Source organism: Tasmannia lanceolata, unplaced genomic scaffold, assembly GCF_043159265.1.
Source record: "Tasmannia lanceolata isolate RefF3 unplaced genomic scaffold, GAP_Taslan_0.1 ptg000012l, whole genome shotgun sequence".
In the NCBI taxonomy this organism is placed as follows: domain Eukaryota; kingdom Viridiplantae; phylum Streptophyta; class Magnoliopsida; order Canellales; family Winteraceae; genus Tasmannia; species Tasmannia lanceolata.
In genome coordinates this window covers 25,142,581-25,164,530 of record NW_027518689.1, presented here as the reverse complement: position 1 = coordinate 25,164,530, position 21,950 = coordinate 25,142,581, and the positions used below count along the sequence as shown (strand labels likewise).

Here is a 21,950-nt window from a genome sequence, read left to right as displayed (position 1 = left end):
TTTTTTGGTTTTTTCAGTTCATATAATCAGCAATGAGAGATGTTTTTTTTTTTGGAAATTGGGTAGGACATGAAAGAGTCATTTTAGGTGAGCCCGGAACTCTTAGGTGTTGTATTTGTGTAGGGTTTGCCTACATAGGGGGCCTAATGAGGGATATCAATTTATTGTGTCAGATTCTTGTTCCTCTTTCACACCCTATTAGTAAGGCCTGCTGAATATAGTATAGCCACTTCCTCTCTCTCGTCTGATCCCCTGACTAATATTGGGATTATAGGCGAGGCCTTACTAATAAAGAGTGACCTACTATATTGTCTTTAGGGAGGAGACTAATACAGAAAGTGGGGAGACCTGTTATCTGGAGAAGATTAGTGAAGAGGGGGGCTGGACTATCTATCATTACTGCCCCTCTCCTGCGATTGGCTACCTATATCCCTTCTATTAGGGCCTGTCTTTAGTTGAGGGGTCATATATCAATGTTTCTCCCTCTCTTCCATTATGAAAGGAAGGATAGAGAGAAGCCCTATATTTGAAGGCATTTGCTCTATACAAATCATGATTGTTTCAAGAGGTTATCTCCCAGCCCTTTTTAAGAGATAAGAGGACTAAGGATAGTCTTCTATCATTGTAAACGAAAAGGGATCCTTTACTCTCTATGGGCATCTCCCTTCAATTATGATTGTTCGCTCTGTTGTCAAGGCTATCTATGTTTCTACGATGGTCCAAGAACCAGCGTTTAAAAATGCGGATGTGACGAGGAACGCGGCCAAGAAAAATCCTTGTTGACTCGGTGCGGATGCAACCAAGTATGCGGTTGACGTTGTCATAACTCGGGGGAGTCAAAGGAGTTTTTATTGACTCTGTAGGACAAAACGCGGAATGCGGATGTGGTGCAACGCGGAACGCGGCCAAGAAAAATCCTTGTCGACACGAGCGAGTTCCTTGTCATGTCAACGAGTTTTTAAACACTGCCAAGAACACGCTCATTCTTCAGCAGTAGACTTTTGAATTGCAAGGTACTATTACGAGCTCAATATATATGAGTGTTATTCTGTGAAATAACTCGAATTTCAAATCATTCACTTGCTTCAACTATGGATGTGGGAGCATCAACTCCGTTGGGAACTTGGACATAAATTCAGGGATCCTTTACTCTTTATGGGATATGAAGACTATCCCTATCCCTGCCCCATTGGAAATTCAGAACTCCATTAAGATGCAATTGTCACAACTTCTCTTTCTCTTCTTCTATTGCAAAAAGTTCATTTTGGAAATGAGCTTCTAAGAGAGAAGGCAAAGGGTGGGTGGTTCTTTCTGGGTCATCGTGGAACCTCTCTATCTGGTCCTCAAATTGCCAAACCAAAGTTTCTGCTTTTCCCATCTCGCCTCACTGTGGCAAATTGTTATCTTGAAGATGAGCAACCTAAGTTGGTATTGTTGGGTCAAAATGTTGTTGATCTAGGCTTTGAGCTATTGATCTCATTCCATCCATGTGAAAGGATTTGTTTTCCAAATAAGATCTTTCGACTTTTCAATTAGAACTAGATAACTTTGGGCATTGTATTCTGTTTAAAGTGGGGTTGTCATGTCAAGGTGTTCCAAAGTAGACGAGTCTAAAATTGTTAGGCATTGAATTTGTACAAGGTAGTCCATTCAACTTGTGTTATTTAAGATGAATCTCTTAGGTGAGTGCAGTAGGGGTCAAGTGGAGTAGATCATGTTAATTAGCAACTGATATCATTTCATCCATGTAAAAACCTAGGTTCCCAAAAGAGGTCTTCCTACTTTTTCCATTAGAACTTTGTAATGTATTCTGAGGGATGGTTGTGATATCACATTAAGGTAACCCAAAATTTCTTTTTTTGCTGAAATAGGGAGACTGGAACAGGTCGCATGGGAGATTGATTTGCAGAATTGATGTGATGATTTTTTTAGTAATGCAAACGCGGGCCTTAGGTTTCAGGTGCATGGAGTTGTGAGTGTTGTAATTTTGTCATTTTGTATGCTGTGCAACATAAAATTTTGGTGGAGAAATAGGGTTATGGATTTGTGCACAAAATTTTATGGGTTATTGTAGACACCTCATTTTGTCAAGACAGGATTAATGATAGGTTGCTGCGATGACGGATCCTATGATGAGTCCGGAAGCTTCTCTAGGCTTTCTCTCGATATCTCTCTCAGTATCTCTCTAGGTTTTCCCAAAACACAAAGTTTCCCGAACCACTCTAACACCCAGACACCCAATAACCAAGACCACCTGCAACCAAGCTTGCCAGAACCATCCGAGTTCACCAAAACCTTCCAAAGGAGCCCTGAATTGGTCAAACAAAGGTCCCAAGGAAAAAGCTCGATAGATCGGCACCTACTTTTTACAGCAAACACAACATCTTGAAGATCCAAACACCAAAACTCAGCAAAAGCTCTACCGAAAGCCACTTTTGGGATCGGAACCACCTTTCGGTTCCAGAAATCACTTTTTTGGAACCAGAAACCACTTTGGCTACTAGGAACAACCTTCCTAAAGCCAAAGATCACTTGTCAAGCAACCCACAAACCATCACCAAAATCCGGGAATCCGATACCAACTTCTAGGGACCAGGAACCCATTTTCAGGACCCGGAAACCAGTTTTGGTCACCATAAACCATTTTCTAGGAATAAATGATCCTTAAATTTTCAAGGACTATTTTTGGTCACCACAAACATTTCATTAGCAATCAAAAACCACTCACCAGCAATTGAGACCCAAAATCCACTTTTCGATCACTAAAAACCATAAAGTAACTACCAAAAGTTATTTCTTCACTGCCCGTTTTCCGGCAACTGGAGATCAGTTTGGGTCACCAAAACAGCTTTTTTAAGGTGCACCAACCCTCCTGCGCCTAGAAAACCACTCCCGGAAACCCGAAACCGCATTTCGGAACCCCAAAACCAGATCGGAGGTGGGACCCACACCTAAAATCGCAGGGACTCTACCCACACCTAAAATCGCAGGGGAGAGTCCCTGCGATTTTAGAGTCCCCCTCTTCCAGGGACTCTAAAATCGTAGGGACTCCCCTATGATTTTACTTGGAAATTCTATGAAAGGATCCCCACCCTCCTCTCATTTCTCATCCCTTTGCTAACCCATTTGCTTTTGCTCTGGTTTGAACGCCCACCTTTTGGTCTGTACACTCCTTTTAGCATTAGTACCCCCCTTTTTGGTTAGTACACCAACCTTAGAATTAGCACCCCTCCCTCTCTGGCCCCAAACCCTTAGCATAAATCCCCTTCGTTTATCCTCTTTTCTAAACAAAGGCTACTTCCTTATATCCAGTTATTTGTACGTGACAAACAATCTAATTAACAATAGACTGATCTTCTTGGTATTCGATATCAGGGAAGCATGGGCCTTAATGCCCCCTGATATCAGGAATCCGCAGTGCAGTCTATTTGAATCATTTTAGTTTTGTTGTCTACAAACACACTAGCTCAAGGGAGTCCCCTTTACTGTCTATAAAGTCTAAATAAAGCCTATTTCTTTAAATCCGGATATTTGTACGCAACAAACAATCTGATTAAAGATAGATCGTCCTTCTCGATGCTTGTACAACGAAGTGTTGTGTCATCTATCTTAATCATTTTGGTGTTGTTGTCTACAAACACACTAGATTAAAGAAGTCCCCTTCATTGTTTAATAAATAAAAAAGCCCTTTCCCTCCCTTGTAAAAACTTTCCTTTAATTCTCACTCTTTTTCTTCAGTAATCGACTAGCTTGAGATCCTCTTCGTTTCTAGGTGCTCATTTGACTTGTTCAAGAGAGCTTATGCCTAAGAGGTAGATTTAGGGGTGATCTCAATCTTTTCAGCATTACCGTTCGTCAAAGAATGAATTAAAGAAAACCCTTTACTTCTCTGTATACAATAAATCTGAAAGAGCTTTCTTTCATTTTACTTGCTTTCTTTACAGCTTTATGCATTCATATTCAATAATAAGCAAAAGACCCACTTTTCTTACTATTTTTTCCCTTCCTTCTGTTTAAAAATAAGCGAGCCTTAGCGCAAAGATAAGGTTGCTCCATTGTGACCTAGTGGTCACGGGTTCGAGTCACGAAAACAGCGTCTCTGCAAAGTAGGGGTAAGGCTATATACATCTCGCACACTAGGCCGCCCATTTATCTTCTGTTTAAAATCCAACTCGGGAATAAGCTTAATTGTAAAAATCTTTTAAAATAAATTTTGCTAAAGTTTTCCTAGCACCCACCAATTCAAGTCAAGAGACCGAGTTTCCCGAGCATGAGGGATACCTAACACCTTCCCCTCACGTAACCAAATACCTTACCCAAATTTCTGTTAAGACCATGTCCAAAAAGAGAGTTAATCAGGGTTTAGGCCATTAACTAGACAGGAACATCGATCGTTGCCTTTCTCATGAAATTCGGATTTCTTTCCCGAATTCCCTAGAAATGCAGATCACGGCCCCTGGGCCCTAACCTAGGTGGTGATTCTGAAAACCTTTCTTTTCCCGTGAAATTCTGATCTTTATTCCAAGTTCATAGAAAACGCAGACTTAAACCCTGAAGGGAACAAGAGAGAACAACACACCAACACACCCCCGAGTGTGTGGAGATGACGGGGGAAGGGCGCCATACGGGATCCACAATTATGGTCTGTTTGGTCACGAGTATTAAATTTAGCAGATTTGTGCGGTAGTAATTCAGAAATATAATATTTGGGATTTTTTGAGAAATATTCACACACATAAGGGTGTCAATTTTGGCTTAGGCTCGGTAGCTCGCTCCAGCTCAGCTCGGTAAAATCTCGGCTCGAATCCTTAACGAGCCGAGCCTAGCCGGCTGGCCAGGCTCGTTAAGCTTAACGAGCCGAGCCCAAGCTAGGCCAGGCTCGGCTCGGCTCAGTTCGTTAAGGCTCGTTAAGGAATTAATATATTTGAATATATATATATATATATATTATATTATATATCCGTTCTGGTACATAACCTCAGTGGGAAAGGAAAAGGTAAATGTCCCTTTTGTCCTAAAAAAGTCAATTTTGTGGGTGTTCTGTTGCAACTTGCACAAAAGTAACATTGAAGGAATCTTTGGGCGTGTTAACTAAAAATCATTGGCCATTTTTCCCTCTAATATGAGCGGAAAAGATATATGTTCTATAGAAAATCGAAAATCTCAAGTCGCCCCACCCCCCTCTCCCCTCTCTCTCTCCCTCTCTCTCTCTCTCTCTCTCTCTGCAAATGGTAAAGGATGGCAGCCGCCCCTCAAAAGACCATCCACTCCATCGTCCTTCAAGGATTCCGCTGCAGAAAAGAAAAACCCCTTTAGAACCCAAGGCTAAGACCCCTTCTTGATGGATCTATAATGGTTTGAAATAGGTTTGGAATCTAGCCGGATGGAAAGAGGGCATCAAGGAGGAAACTGTTGATGGATGTATAAAAAGGAGATTCAAGGGTTGGGTGTAAGAATTGTGGGAAAAGCTGGAAGATTGAAGATGGTGGCCCTTATTTCACCCAAAACCCTTTTCTCAACAAGGTGCTCACCGGAATAGTTGTAGCTCGGTAAGGCTCGCGAGCCTGGCCGAGCCGAGCCTGGTTCGAGCCCGAGCCGTACTCTTGAGCTTAACAAGCCGAGCCGAGCCGGGTCAAGCTCGGCTCGGCTCGTTTACACCCCTACACACACTAGTATACAAGAAATAGTATTGCAGATGTAAAGTACAATGGAACTCCAGCTTGCTACAAAGAAACTACAACAAACAATTAAAAAATAACCATACAACAAAAAGAGAACAATAATTTCATACATAGCCAGCTTGATACTACACTCCCCTCAAGCTGGTGTGGTGAATACATAATGACAAACATGATAATAATAAAAGCAAAGGCCATTAGAATACAATAGCAAGATTACCGGTCATAAAAAAGGAGCAACTTCCCCTGAATCAGCATGAGGTGAGTGCAATCAGAATAGGGCCTCCCCCTGAATGAGAACCCGACTAATAAATATGTAGACCACGAAGGATTGAACGTAGACACCTCGGCATGGAAATAGTGGCGACCCATTGAGCAAAATGAGCACCAATGGCGCACACGAGCAACAACGAAGTACCATGAGCATCGGCGAAGTACCACGAGCAGAGACATTAGCTGAGCAGCACAATGCTAATAGAAGAAGACAACCACCGGAAAGGTGATCGGAACCAACCAACGATGGAGGACATCGTTGCTTGGAGAAAGATATCAACCAACGATGGAGGACACCATCGCCGGAGAGAGAACCGACCAACGACGGGGGACACCATCGCCTGGAGAGACAAGGTCGACGGGGGACACCGTTGCCTTGAGATATAACCGATCAATGATGGGAGACACCATCGTACGGAGAGACATTGTCGATGGGGGACACCGTCGCCTAGAGATAACTAACCAACGATGGGGACACCATCGTCTGGAGACAAGGTCGACGGAGGACACCATCGCTTGGAGATAACCAGCCAACGATGGGAACACCATCATCTGGAGACAAGTTCGAGATCTGGAGGCAAGGACAACAGGACGCACTGTCGGCTGGAGATAACCGACCAACGATAGGGACACCATCGTCTGGAGACAAGGTCGAAAGGGAACTCCATCGCCTGGAGATAACCAACCAACGATGGGGACAGCATCATTTTTGAGACAAGGTCGACCGGGGGACATTGTGACCTTAAGATAACCAACCAACGATGGGGACACCATCGTCTGGAGATAAGATCGACGGCAACACTTCGCCTAAAGAGATAAGGCCGATAGACACACTAACGACCGGGCTTGTAGCTGGACAATGAAAAGTGGATTGCAATGCAAATCACGATGAATGCATAAAACTATGCCAAGAACAACTCTAAGAACGCGAAGAAGAAACAATGAACAATACGAAGAACTAACAATGCAAAGAAGCAACTCACAATACAAAGGACTGACAATGATAGGAAGAAACAACCATTGAAGGGTGAACAATATCAACTAGTGAAGACGACAAGACATACGATGAATAACAACACCAACCAACCACCAACACCCTCCCTCAGGTGAGACTACATGAACCCGGAGACGACAACAAGAGAAGAGAAGTCAACACCAAGGCAATAACAAGAAGACAACAAGAAAAGAACACAAGACAACACTAGACAACACTCCCCCTCAAGTTGAAGGCGGAATACCTAAAACTTGCAAAGAAAAGAAGACTTTCAAGGCACAAAACCCCTCTTAGACATTTCAGCAAACACTTTGGGTGCACCTTGGAAATCAAGACAAAGGCCATAGAAGCCAAAAAAATATAGAAAAGAGAAAATAAAGAGATTTGGAGTTGAGATTTGAGAATAGAAAAGGATTTTGGGGAGCACATCTACACAAACACAAAGGTCATAGAAGCCAAAAAATATATGAAAGAGAAAATAATGGATTTGGGATGGAGATTGGGGTGGAAAAGGGTTTGGGGGAGTAGGTTTTTTTGTGTTTTTTTTGTGTCGGAAAAAAGAACGCGCATAGAGAATACCGATAGTGGGAGAGATTTGCGATTACGGAGAGAGAATATGAGAGAGAATATGAGAGAGAGAGAGAGAGAGAGAGAGAGTTGTGCAATAGCGCAACAGTGCAATACGTTGTTGGAGAGATTTTAGGGATTGCGTGACAAGAGAGAGAGAGAGAGAGAGAGGCTTGCGTGGATGATAGAGAGAGAGAGATTTGAGGAGAGATTTTCGATGGAGAGAGATGCGCACGAAAAAGAAAAGAGGGTTTGTGGGGTTTGCGTTCCGCAAAACACACGCATACAAGAGAGAGATACGAGAGAGATGAAAAGAGATTTTGGGGTGGAGATCTTTTACGAATTTCGAAAAAACAAAAAAGGAATGGGAGAAACGTGGATAGAGAGAGAAACTGAGATGGCGTGAGGGTGAGATAGACTCTTCTTCTTTCCTTCTTCCCTTAGGATCTTTAGCTCTAATACCATGTTAGAATTTGGGTAAGAGTAAGAACAGGAATGGAGAGATGGAGTCTCCACTAAGGGAGCTCCTCATGTAAATGATGTATATATAGGCCCAACAAGGGCAATCATGGTACAATGACTACAATACCCTCTACACTACAAGTAATGCCTAAACTACCCTTACACATTATTCAACACCTATTTTAGCTGTGTATCAAGTCACTGAAAACTAAACAAATTTGTTTATATCTCTAACAACATTTATGTGAGTCTTCAATGAACAATGTCTAATTTCAGGTCAAAAGTTTAAACTGAATTTGTAGGTTGCCATCTTGATGGAGTTATTTCAGTCCTTGATAAGTGAAACATAATCTATCTCATCAGTTTTCCTAAAACAGAAATATTACTTGAATAATAACAGGTGGATATATTTTTGGCATTTGATTCTAGATCTTGAAGGTAGAATCTTACTGTACAAAAGTATTATTGGCTGGATTCATAAAGAATGCCAGAGGAGGTGATTGTTGATGAAAATAGTTTCTAAAATTTTCTCTCCTTGGATCTTCAAACTCGTGCCCAATCACAGATAGTTCGTCATGATGAAACCATGCTCCGATGGAAGGAAAGATGATTGAACCACCGAAAGGGTTGTGTATCTGCTCCTCCTAGGTATAGGCAACGTTAACCTGTTAGATCTCAAGCCAGATGAAGATGGACACTTGAGATCGGAGAGAGAAATAAGATGAGGACTAAAGGGGAGGCTAGAGGAATGAGAGAATTATAGGGTCTTGGATTTTCCAGTTCTCTACTATAAGTGAAGGCTTGGTAAATTTTTATAGAGCTACATGCAGGTTTTAATTCCAATCAAAGTCTAAGAGTAGAGAGTTTAAGCTCTATCTACCAAAGTTTTAATGAGTAATAGAGAAAATATCAAACACACACAAAATTTGCACTATGAAAATTAGCAAAGCATCGATGCTCTCAAAATAATTATAGTTATGTCACTAATGAATAAAATAGACCAACAACCGAGGGAGGATATACAAAACCCTTGACTACAAACAAACTGAGGTAGGGTGTAGCCGGATCCTTTTAGTTTGACTGTAAAAATTAAGAGAGGAGATAGACGAATAATTTTTTTTTTTGAATGATAAATATAATATATTAAAAGGGCCAAGGGCCCGAAAGAATGTACAAGAGGGAAATACAACTCAGAAAAATAGGAAATCGAGGAGGGAGGAAATCAAATCTCTATACGCTATCCCTAGAAACCCCCTCCTTGGCTAGTTTGTCAGCAACACCATTAGCGGATCTTTTTACATGATAGGCATGAACATGATAGTCACCGATGATGTCTTGAATTTCATCAAACCATGCAGCAAATCTCCATGGAATTGAGTGAGATCCACAAATCCATCTAATCTCATTCTTCGAGTCCCCATCGATTTCAACTTTAGCGAGGTCATCCTTTGATAATAACTTAATACCGAAGTGAATGGCTCGCACCTTAGCTTCATTTGCATCCGAGATCCCAATAGGACCCAAATAGGCCCATATGACTCTTCCAAGATCATCTCTAAGTATGCCTCCAATACCGGAAGGCCCAGAATTTCCCAAACTTGAACCATCAAAGTTTAATTTCGAAAATCCTTGTATCGAAGGTTCCCAAATTTGATCCACCGATGGGGCTCCCCTAGTCCCACTACAACACAGTCCACCCGTGCCAAAGATCGAATGCCGACACAAATGCAAAACTGGGAATGATTCTCACCCAAGAAACAATAAGAGCAATAACCTTGTTAAAGAGAAAAGTAGGTCTCCTAGAGAAACCTTTGAACACCCTTCCATTTCTTTCTTTCCAAAGGACCCATATTGTGGCAAGAAAGGATAACTTCGAAAGAGTTTTCCCTTTACCTCTCCATGGCGCCAATATTCCCAATGATCAAACAAATCTTCAAGCTTTGATGGGAGAACCCAAGAAACACCGAACCTGGATAATAATCTATTCCATACCTCTCTAGCCACCCTGCACTGTAATAATAAATGATCAACCGTTTCCCCCTCCTCGATGCACAACGGACAATGATCGATAATCTATATGTTTCTCTTCCTAAGGAAATCCACAGTCTGAATTCTCCGAAGAATAGCTGCCCATGCAAATACTTGAACCCTAGGAGGAGCTTGGATGCTCCAAACTTAGGCTACTTTAGAGGGTGCAGCGCATGGCAATAAATGATGATAAAAAGATTTAACTGAGAAAACCCCTTCCGAGTTTTAGATCCATATTCTTTTGTCCTTACCAGAGCGTTTGATGTAGATTTTCTCCAACAGAGCAAGCAACCTATCGACCGAATCAAGCTCTATGTCAAAAAAGTCTCTTCAAAAAGGAGGAACCCAGATCACTTTACTATCCTTTCGAACAAAACAATCCTTTACAAGTACAACTTTTTCTGAAGCCACAACAAACAAATCAGGAAAAAGGTCTCTCAAAGGATTTGCCTCACACCAAGCATCCCACTAGAGTCTGATACGATTCCCTGAGTAAACCCTAAACCTTATCCTTTTTTCGAATTTAGATTTGAGTTTCATCACTTCCCGCCACATAGTGGATCCCTTCTTCCTGTATTTGTCCCCAGATTCCCATTCACCTAACTTGGCAGCTTTGATCAAAGTGATTCTCCCCCCTCTGGATACAAGATTTCTTTTCCAAGTGTCCAGTCTTCTCTCCACCCTTTCGACAATTGGCTCCTAGTATTCCTTCTTAGGGCAACCCATACCAAGTGGGAGACCTAAATAAGTAGAGGGAAGGGAATCTACTGCACAACCCAAAGTACTTGCCAATTCAGTGATCGCTTCTTGATTCATATTGAGACCAAACACCTTTGATTTATGGAAGTTAGATCTTTGACCCGAAATCACTTCATAGCAACGCACAATAGCTTTTAGGTTTGCTGTTTTCAACACATCGGGAGAACTAAACAGTAGGGTATCATCAGCAAACTGTAAGTGCGAGATCTCTAAGCTCTTGTCTCCAACCAGAAAACCTTTGACTAGACCTTTTTCTTTTCCTTTCTCCAAAAGCCTGCTAAGAGTCTCCGCCACCACCACAAAAAGGAAAGGGGACAGTGGATCTCCTTGCCTTAGGCCCCTAGAGGATTTGAAGAAGCCATAGGGGGAGCCGTTGATAAGGACAGAGAGCCAACCAGAAGATATGCATTTTGAAATCCAGGAACACCATTTCTCTCCAAAACCCATTCTACCAAGCAAATAGTCAAGACAGTCCCATTCCACCCGGTCATAAGCTTTCTCCATATCAAGATAGACGAATAATCTACCATGTAAATGAATAGAGATGTATTTATGGTTTGAAAGGGACTTTTGGATGGGAGAATTGATTTAAGTTCATAATGGGTACATGCTACATGGGGGATGAGATTTGCAGAACTGAGGTGAAGTTTGTTTTTCTGTGTATTCCAAAGTTATGATTTTGGGCTTCAGGTGCATGGAGTGCTGAGTGGTTGTAATTTTTATCCTTTGTATGTTGTTCCACATAAAAAAAAGAGTGGAGAAATAGGGTTATGGCTTTGTGGAGAAATTGTAGTGGTTTTGGGTTCATGTAGTGGGGTTAGTTTGAAAGGTATCAAAATTAGCAGTTTTATCTAGTAGTAATTGAGAAGTATAATATAGTGATTTTGGAAAACTGTGGATCTAGCTTTGTTTCTAACAGAAGAGTGATTGTGGATAGGCTCAATTATGGTTTGAATTTGGATCGAGATCTTTTCTAGGAAGATGTGTTTTGTATGTATGTATGTATGATGAGTTTCTCTTCCTTTGCTATGTTTCTAACAGAAGAGTAATTGCACAAACTTTAGATCTTAATGGGGAAGAGTGAAGTTCATTTCTTTTGTTGATCTTTTAACGAATGGTTTTCCTTCCCTTCTTGCCCTAGTACCTGTAAAGCTGAAACTTTTATTGTTCCATTTATTTATTAAGTATAAATACAAAATATATTAGTGGTTTTTCACTATGCCGGAGACATGAAATACAAATTATTGATATTTCGTTCATTATGGTAGCTATGTAGCATCAAGAAAGCCTAACAAAATATATTTATATACAATTCGGCCAAAATCTTGTAAAATCACGAGAATATTTCGGTATGAAATCACAGCCAAAATCCAAGTAAAATTCCTCACTGCAAGTTTGACTGGTTGCATCTTCAGCTCTATTCTGCTCTTTTTCTTTATATTTCCCATTATTTTATAGTACAACTATATGACAAGTACTCTATTATGCGTGTACGTGTGATGACCATTATCCCATTTTCATCTTATTCAATATGTTCACTTTGAAGATGAACTGATACTTTAGAACTGTAAGTTCAGTAAATAAAATTTAAATGTTAAATGCATACATATGCATACATTAGTTTTCGACTGGTTTTCTTAAATGGGTTTGGGTTATGTGTTTTTGCTTGTTTGTGTTCAATCTTGCATTCTCGAGATTAAACTTATAATTCAGGCTGCTCATGTGGTTTACTTATATTGATATTTTTTAGGATCAGAGTCATCACGGATATCCATGGCAAAAGTCCTAGTAACAATAGAATTAGTTGACCAGAATATAAAGCTCCTTGGTGAGGAAGGTGCAATACCTCCATTGGTGGAAATGGTGTCTGGAAACCTTAAATCTAAAGATTGTGCATTCACTGCTCTGGTTAAGCTGTCAAGTTGCCATGAAAATAAGAAATTAATTGCACAAGCCGGAGCAGTTCCTCTAGTTCTCGGGCAGATGTTTTCTTCCCATGTCCCCATAATTATTAGAGCAAGGTGCTCTGAAATCCTTGAGAATCTTTCTTCTGATGATGGCATAGAGTTTCTTGTTGATGCAGACGGGTCCCATCTTGAGTTGGAGCCAATTGTCAATAACTTGTTAGCTATTCAACAGCATCCAACGTCATATCTTGGCATACGAAAACCCGCATTACGTGCATTGCTTGGTATTTATAAATCTCGGCAAGTGTATGGGGAAAATGTAGTTGCTGGTGCTAATGGTGTTGCTGTTATCCTTCCCCTGATAGAGGACCCTGATCAGGAAATCCGTGAAGTTGTAATTAAATTACTCTTCTGCTTCTCCCAACACGAATCCGAGGGAATTACAGACTTTCTCCTTGTGGAGAGGCGGCTCGAAGGTTTTCTGAGCTTTCTTGAGGATAACAGTAGAGATGATGTAAAGATGGCAGCGGCCGGGTTATTAGCTAATCTTCCAAAATCTGAATTAACCTTTACTAAGAACTTGATTGACTTGGATGTGCTCCCATCACTTTTTAACATCTTAAGATCTGGAACCGCCGAAGCAAAGGAAAATGCGCTCAGTGCACTCCTCAGATTCACTGACCCAGCTAATATTGAAATGCAGCGAATGGTGGTTGAATTGAGAGCTTACCCTTTGCTTTTGAGCTTTCTTAAATCTGGCAGTGTAACTGCCAAGGCAAGAGCCGCGGCTCTGATTGGTTACTTATCTTTGAACACTCCTAAACTTACAGCCGCATCTAAAGCAACAGGTTGCTGGTGTTTCAGGCGAGCACGTGTGCCTGTTTGTGAGGTTCATGGGGGCATATGTGGTATTATAACATCTTTTTGTCTTTTAAAGGCAAATGCTTTACCAGAGCTGGTAAAACTCTTGCAAGAGTGTGTTCATGAAACTGCTTATGAAGCAATCCAAGCATTAACGACATTGGTTCAAGAAAACTCACCTTATAGAGGTGCCATTGTCCTGCATGAAGCCAATGCCATATGTCCTATGTTGGAGGTTTTAAATTGGGGGACGTCCTCTTTGAAAGCAGAGGTTCTGGGCGTTCTGGAGAAAGTGTTTGCAGTCAAGGAAATGGCAGAATTTTATTGCTCAATGGCTAGGATCCCTCTTGTTGGTCTGACTACCCAGAGCCATGAGGATGAGCAGCTCAGAATGAAGGCTGTTAAAGTCATGGCACAGCTTGAACGCTATTCAAAATCGGGGCCACTTGTTTAAAAGGTACGCGTACCTAATTGGATATTTGTGAAAGTTTCCTGAATACTTCGACACTTGTATGGCACATTTGTCCACAACTTACATATCAAGTGAAAGATCTGTGCCTAAAGCAACTATTTGCTTCCCATTATTAAAAACAGCATTAGCAAATACAGAGTTTGTACTGGAAGGGGAATTACTGTGTTTAGGGTGCCACTTGGGACATTTTTTGGAATTCTGGTTGAGCTTTTGCCATAAAATTGGGTTGGGTTTGGGTTGATTCTAATTTTTTTTTTTAGCAAAAGCTCATCCGGACCACACCCAAGGTGCATTTCAGCTGTTCCTCCTTAGTCCTCTCTCTTGTAATGTGTGTCTGACCTCTGGTCACCTGCATATCACATGGATGTGAGGAAAAAATCCCATGGGTATGCTCTGCACTTGATATCAGAAGAACGTCAAGTACTCACATCGTTTTGCTAGGTCTTCCTGCTTGTTATTCAAGGTTTTGACGTTATTCTGATAAAGGATGTGGAGACTTGTTACACATTAGTGGTTGGTTGTTTCAGCATGGCTTCTGAAATTATCCACACTCTAATATTCTCCATCAACCAGTTATACTTCTGTCAGTTTTTTTACCCATGTATGCACTCTTGTAAAATCGTGGTAATTTGCATGATAATTTTCTCCACTGAATTTCTCATCTTTTTTCGTCTGGTTAACTTAATCAGGAGGTTCTCAGTAAAATCGTGGTAATTTGAATGATAATTTTCTCCTCTGAATTTCTCTTCTTTTTCATCAAGTTAACTTAATGTGGAGGTTATCATGAGCCTAACAACATTGTTTTATGTTCTACTTCACAAAATAGGAGTGACGATGGGAAAGTGATCAGATTTTCCTTCGACTCCTTAGACTTGATAGGTTCATATGGCAAAGAAAACTATACAATTTCGTAATATCTTTCTCATCGAAACTGAGAACCATTGTTACATTTGACAACCAGCTGTCTGCTTGTGTTTATTTTATTGGAATGTACGTTCTTGGTATTGAATTTATCTTCTTTATTATATAAATTATATTTGCACCTCATTTCCAGCTCGCATTATATTTTAAACAAAGATTTTAAACTATTCTAAAAATTGAATACATTGAAATAAGTAGAACTGATTGATGAATTCATTATTCCCTCGTGCAGGAAAGTGACGTTAGTAGCTCTTTTCAAACCAATATCACAGGTGGTAAGTCGCATGAAAAATCTCTGTCCGGCGTTTCATCGAGGCAATCCGGCCTGGAGGAGGAGGGAGATTGTGATTGCATATATTAGTGTTTACAACTGCATCCCTGTCATAATTTTGATAAGTATATAATAGAAATCTTGGTCTCAGAGAGAAAATAGTTTATTTATTCATTTATTAAACAATTTCCTTGGGTGTGTATATGAATTGTTTTAACCATAACTCAAAATATCATACATTTATTCGAATTTCCTTGATTTATTCAGAATTTTCAGACTTGTGGAGTTCAGATGCTTCTTCCACAAAGTCTGATAGGAATTACACCATTAAAAGTGGATAGGGGGTGGCAAAACCAGTCCCCTGGAATAAATTGATTGTTTTCCTGTTTGGATTGCAGGAGAATTTTTTGAAAGAAATTAACTTTCTGATTGTTTTCCTTAAGGCCCTGTTTGGATTACAGAAATTCCTGATTTCCCATTGATTACGCATAAAATAGTAACTTGAATTTCCACAGTTCAAGTTTTATTTAGACAGACCTCCAATGTATAATAATATAATTTCCCTCTAAATAAGCCATAACCATATCAGTTCCCCCCAAATTGTTGAAACAAAAAACAAAATGTCTGAGGAAACATTTTTCCACTGTCTCCATTTGTTTCGAAGTAAAAATGGGTGTAAAATACCCTTGAGTTTTTGTCAATTCAGTGAGTATTTGAAGGCGGATCCATTTTTTTCTACGAAAAATGGGCTTAAAATTTGTTTCATGCTCATTTTACGTCGGAAAAAAAAGGAGCAAAACAAAATGCTTTGTTTTATCTGCAATCCAAACAAAGCTTTAAATTCTTCTTTTAGCCATTTTTCGAGTTTTTGCCAACATAACAGAGTGGAACGATGAATAGCCACTTGTTAAACCTTCCCTTTGAAACACTGTGATTGCACCACCCACAAAAAAGGCAACATAATTTAAACCCCTGATTTCCCTCTTCGTCTGCTAGATTTAGCTTTCTCTTCTCTTCTCTCTTTGAATATATAAGATTGTAATTCTTTTGCACCAATGATAAAAGATGGCAGAAATCTGCCAAACCCCAGCTCATCTATCAAAAATACCAGGTTCGAGCTAGCCTAAGATGCTCCCTATTTTGTAACTCGAGCAGTGAGCAGTTTGAATCGACAAACATTAGTGACTGTTTTCTGCAGAAAGCAAACCACAACCCTGTAAAGTTCTATCATAGGATTTTGCTGTTCTTTTCTATATAAACACCCTTATTTAAAAAGATAATTTTTTTTTTATACAATAACCTGGTGGAAAACCTTGGTAACAAATATTGAAGAACACCAATCTTCAGAAGACAACACTTAATCCCAAGAGGTTGATGAGATGAGAAATGAAATGAGGCAGTGCAGGCCATCCAGTTGCAGTTAGCAGCTTTCCATCAGCCAAAGACTCTTCAGACTCCACCAGGTTGCCTCCAGCTACCTTAATAATGACCTTCATTGCATAACCACCTGCACATTTCTTTCCCTACAATGTAAAAAAGAGACCCCATTTATCAACACAAAATTCATAATCTGCTATGGTTTTTGGGGTGTGCTTTTGGTCAAAGTATATCACAAATATTCATAAAATAATCCTGAGATTTTAGAAAACATCACAATACTTTCGTTTTTAGAAGCCGACCCCAACTAGTTTGGGACAAAGGCTTAGTTGAGTTGTGTAGTATTATTTATTGGGAGAAATATCGTGATAATATCACGAAAAATTTTACGATATTTTTTATTTTTCTAAAATTACATATTCTCATATATTTTTAAACAGACTACTGATATTGGCACTACCATGTTTTGATGATTGCACCAACTCATCTTCTCCTTTCTTTTTCAATTGGCATTCGAGATACTCGAGAGCTTTTTGGGAGTTATAATAATCTTCGACAGCTCGTTAAATAATAAAAGAAAAGATGGGTTAGTGCAATTATCAAAACATTGTAGTGCTAATATTCAGTAGCCATTAAATATTCTTTTTTTCCAGTTTTCTTCCCAATATAAACCCCAAAAGTAACAAAAAAAAAAATCAAAATCTCCCGACATATACACTTCCCGAGAAATTCCCATGGCAAATAATTGTGACTATGGGTGAAAGTACCAAGTAATGCCTAAACAAAATGAGAATTTTGATCAGTTGCATAGAGTTAAAAAGGAAAAAAAAAAAAAAAACTCACCTCTAAAAGCCCAGCAGCAGCCAAGACCAGTTTTCCCTGTCCAATTGCGGAAATAACATTGTTGTTTTCTGCAAATTCCTTCACAAGAGAAACCACCTTGTCATTCATGACCAAAAGCTCCGGCGACCTCCCTCCAGGTATCACAACGCAGTCATAATCTTCCGCACAGATATCGTCCCAATCTGAAGTAATAACGAAGTAATGACCATGCTTTTCACTGCAGATTTGAGCTCCTTCAGGGTCGTGGATGGCCGTTACACACTTATCTCCTTTCTTTTTGTTTGGGCTAACAGCATCAACCCTGCAACCTAGTCCTCCAAAGGTTCTGAATGGGACGTTTATCTCATAGTCCTCTACGTAATCCTGAATAAACAGAAAGTGTTTCGGCATTTTAATCATAATTTGCTTTTGTCATTGGCAATCTACCTATCTTTTGGAGATTAAACTAATCATTTTGTCAAAAAAGATTTCAAGCATTTTACAAATTTCTCCGAACAATTGAACTTCTTTTGAAAACTCCCAAATTTTCGATGCCCCATTTTGAACTTTAAAATTCTCACATTTTTTTTTTCTGAATTAAACCCGAACTGTTTGAATTAAATGTGTTTTACACTGGTAATTCATCAATTTCTTATATATTATATGTAAATCTCGTAAGAAATTCAAAATTATTGAAAAAAGGTCAATGTAATCTAGCAAATACAAGAATTTAACCGTCCTTCCATGCTTCTAGTTTTGTTTTACATATAAAAATTAGTATATATATATATATATAGAGAGAGAGAGAGAGAGAGAGAGAGAGAGAGAGAGGAGTGTGTGGTCGATGGCCCAAACAAATGGGTCCCACATTTTTTGTGTTGATCAAAACCATTCATTTGCAAGGCCCCATCATAGATAGGGTGTGTACAAAAAATCAGGTCCATTGGATCATCCTAGCCCCTCCAAAAGTGGAGGGCAAAAATGGACAGATTTGTGGCAAACGGTGTCTGTCCATTTTGACCTCCACAAATTGATGGGTTAGGATGATCCTATGGAGCTGATTTTTTGTACATACCCCATTAATGTAAGGGCCTTTAAAATGAATGATTTGGATCATCCTAACAAAGTGGGCCCACATGAGTTTGGGGCCCTCGACCGCACCTAAGCTTGGTGCGGTCGACCGCACAATCTTATTCCTCATATATATATTATAGTACATATGTTGTAAATAGAAAAACACCTGTATTTTCTGAAAAATTTCCAGAACTCATCACAAAATATTTCCTAAATTTTTTGAGCAATTGCTATTCCTGAAATTGAACTTCGTAAACACACTATCAGGTTATAGACGAGTGATGGGTTTTTATCCAAATTCATCGAAAATGAAAACCATAAATTTTTATCTATTATCATTTATCTGATCAATGAAGCTTAACCAGAAGGAGACCAAGGAGAGAAGCATACTCCACACAAGAAAAGAATTGCTTTGTTCTGATATCCGGAGATCTTCGCTCCCATCGATTGGAGAAGAAGACTGAGGAGCTCGGCATGAGCAGGCCAACCAATTGCACTTATGATGTTACTATCAACAACACATTTTGTCAAAGGCTCGGGATCCACCCAAACTCCGCCAGCAAGATTTATCACAGGCTTTATGCTTGGAAATGCAGTGCATTTCTTCCCTTTCATGATTCCTGCCGCAACCAGAATCAGTTGGCTATGACAAGTTGTCATGATCGGTTTTCCCTCTACGAAAAACTTTGATGTGATGCTCAGAACCATATCATCGACGCTGAGAAGCTCTGTGAATCGACCTCCGGGGATAATGAGTGCATCGTATGACTCGGCTTTGACATCGTCGAAGTTTGAATTTAATGTGAAGAAATGGCCTTGAAGTTCTGTGTATATCTGTTGAGATTACATATAAATGATTCATCAGAGGAGGTGTGGGCGAGTCCATTCAACTTGATCATGGACTAGTATGAAGTTAAGTGGGATAATTTGAGTCTTCTAAAACAAGCACAAATTGGATTGAGTACTAAAAAGCTCTAAAAATATATTCAACTAAATGCAGACAAACTGCAATGTGGAAAATTCGGTAAAATCATGAAATGTAGTAAATTCAAGGCGCTTGAGCAATCTGATTCTATAACCAAAGTGTGAGTTGACGAGTAGGGAGACTCGAGAACAGTCAGAATTTCATTCATTTGATTTAATATTCAGATTAAAATTAATTTTTCAAAAAAAAATTAAATCACACACACATCCAAGATCCCGACACAACCCGACTCAGGGAGTTTTTTTTTTTTTTTGGGTAGGTAAGCTGGGATTGAACCTCCAACCTCAAGGTCAAAGAACAAAGTCTTTGACCAAATGGAGATTTCCCTCCAAATCCCCATATTTTTCTTTCTAGGAATCCCAAATTAAATTTCACTAGTACTTTTTGTTGGGAAAGTTGCCTTGTTTCTCAGGTTTAGTAGGAAAGCAAAAATAGAAATAGCCCCTCTTTAGGTTTTAGAAAAAACTAGGAATAAAACCCATTTGTTTCTCAATGAGAAAGTGTATGGGCGGCTAGAGAAGAGGCTTGGACGTGGAGAGAGAGAGAGAGAGAGAGGGAGATGGTTTCTTCTTTGGGTTTCTTCTCGGGTTCCTTTCGGGTTTTCTCTCTGGTTTATCTCCCAGGTTTCTCTTGTGTATGGTCTTGGTTGAGAGGACAAGGGAAACGACTTCGGGTTTGTGGGTTTGGGTTAATCCATTGTAATCCTTGTATTTTTGTTTTCTCATAGTGGATGATCATGTTCTCGCCCGTGGATGTAGGCATCTTAGCTAAACCACGTAAAATCTCGTTGTTCATCTTGCGGCTTGTGTTTCTTTCTACTACTTTTCTGTTTACTTGTGCACGTTTGGGTCAAATTAGAGCAGATTTTCTCAACAAGTGGTATCAGAGACCTAGTTGGAGCGATCGTTGAGTATGGGCGGAGTGATCGTGAGTGTTGTGATTGGCTCGTGGGCATAGTAATCGTCGGAGGTTAGAAAGATTATATGAGAGATTCTCGTTCGAGGTGGATTCTCGTACTAGCTACACACCATTTGATGGTGTGTAGCTAGTATTTTGGAAGGCCAATGGTGGTTTGCGGTAACATTGAATCGATGGCGAGATCAATAGAAATCTTGGGCAAGCCAAGGTGGAGATTGTCTGCAAAGTTGCCTTGTTTCCAAGGTTTAGTGTGAAACCAAAAATAGAAATAGCCCCTCTTTAGGGTTTAGAAAAACCTAGGAATAAAACCCATTTGTTTACCATTCAACCAAAAAAAAAAACATTTTTTTCTCAACGAGAAAGGGTATGAGCAGTTAGAGAAGAGGCTTGGGCATGAGGCTAGATAAAGAGAGAAGGAAAGAGAAAGGAGAAATAGAGAGAGGGTTTCCTCTAGGGTTCCTTTTGGGGTTTCTCTCGGGTTTATCTCTCGGGTTTCTCTTGTGCACGGTCTTGGTTCAGAGGACAAGGGAAATGATTGCGGGTTTGTGGGTTTGGGTCAATCCATTGTAATTCTTGAAATTTTGTATTCACATAGTGGAAGATCATGTTCCTGCTCATGCATGCAGGCATCTCGGCCTAACTATGTAAACTCTTGGTGTTCATCTTGTGGCTTGTGTTTGTTTTTACTTTTCCGTTTACTTGTGCATGATTCTGTCAGATTTGTGGGCGGATTTTCTCAATACCTTCATTTCATTTTTTTTATTTTTTTTTAATTTTCCACTATTGACAATCTGAAGCCACAAGAAGCAATAGTTCCTTAGCAAAGAAAAAACTGAAAAAGATTTCAACTGTTGGTATTGGCAGGCTTTGATCCACCATCTGTGGGTGAACACCAGCCCACAAAGATTACAAAATCTCATTCAAACAAAAAACCAAATTGAAATTTGAAAGATCTCACATGATAAGCATTTTTCCATTTTGCGTTCCCATCAGATGGTTTGGGCATTGGATTGTGTATTAAAAACATTTGGAATCCAAGCACAAGAGCAGCCAAAGCAGTAGTAGGATCTCAGATTCTCGATCAAAATTTTCAAATCTTAAAAGAAAAAAAAATAAAAATAAAAACTACCTCATGTCCCATGAATTCATGGACTGCAGTGAAGCATTTCTCCCCGGATTTCTTGCCCGGAGAGACACAATCAACCTGGATACCCAATGCCTGGAGCGCATGGAATGGAACAATGGCTTCATAATCCTCCATATAATCTCCACAGAGCATCAGAACCGATTTTCGAACCAAAGATCCCATCTCTGTAGTGTTGAAGAAGAGGGGATTATGGGGATTGATATATCCCTGGATAGGCCTGGATTAGCCCTCACTCGGGAGAGATTTTATGGGTGAAATAAAGAGGCGAGGATGTATTGCTATGATGCTATCCATGGATTCTGGCATGGATAGAGGTATATTTTGTGGTGCGACCCGCCACACATCAAACCCACGAGAAGCACGTTGCTTGGATGCTCTCTGGTTTTAACGAAGATGAGCTTTATAAAGGGAAATGACTTTGTTTTCTAGGAAGA

The 21,950-nt window shown here is 39.9% G+C and overlaps 2 protein-coding genes across 6 annotated transcripts in view; one reads left to right on the top strand and one right to left on the bottom strand.

Moving 5' to 3' along the window:
- Nucleotides 1–15,462, top strand: part of LOC143887750 (U-box domain-containing protein 43-like) — a 59,754-nt gene extending 44,292 nt beyond the window's left edge. For all 4 annotated transcript variants that reach the window (XM_077391923.1, XM_077391921.1, XM_077391922.1 and 1 more), the window contains 2 exons: nt 12,512–13,986; nt 15,155–15,462. In XM_077391923.1, the coding sequence (XP_077248038.1) occupies nt 12,512–13,983 (1,472 nt within the window). In that variant the 3' untranslated portion in view covers nt 13,984–13,986; nt 15,155–15,462. The remainder of the gene's footprint in view (nt 1–12,511; nt 13,987–15,154) is intronic.
- A 953-nt stretch (nt 15,463–16,415) lies between these two features.
- On the bottom strand, nt 16,416–21,950 carry YLS5 (Class I glutamine amidotransferase-like superfamily protein). Of its 2 annotated transcripts, none has more exons than XM_077391918.1 (4): nt 21,499–21,950; nt 18,857–19,300; nt 17,414–17,776; nt 16,416–16,716 (listed from the first exon to the last, which is right to left on the bottom strand). In XM_077391918.1, exons 1-4 carry the CDS (start codon nt 21,676–21,678, stop codon nt 16,537–16,539), a joined length of 1,167 nt encoding a protein of 388 aa, XP_077248033.1. In that variant the 5' UTR covers nt 21,679–21,950; the 3' UTR covers nt 16,416–16,536. The 2 variants fall into 2 exon arrangements, with proteins under 2 accessions (XP_077248033.1, XP_077248034.1); XM_077391919.1 differs by having other exon boundaries at nt 16,552–16,700.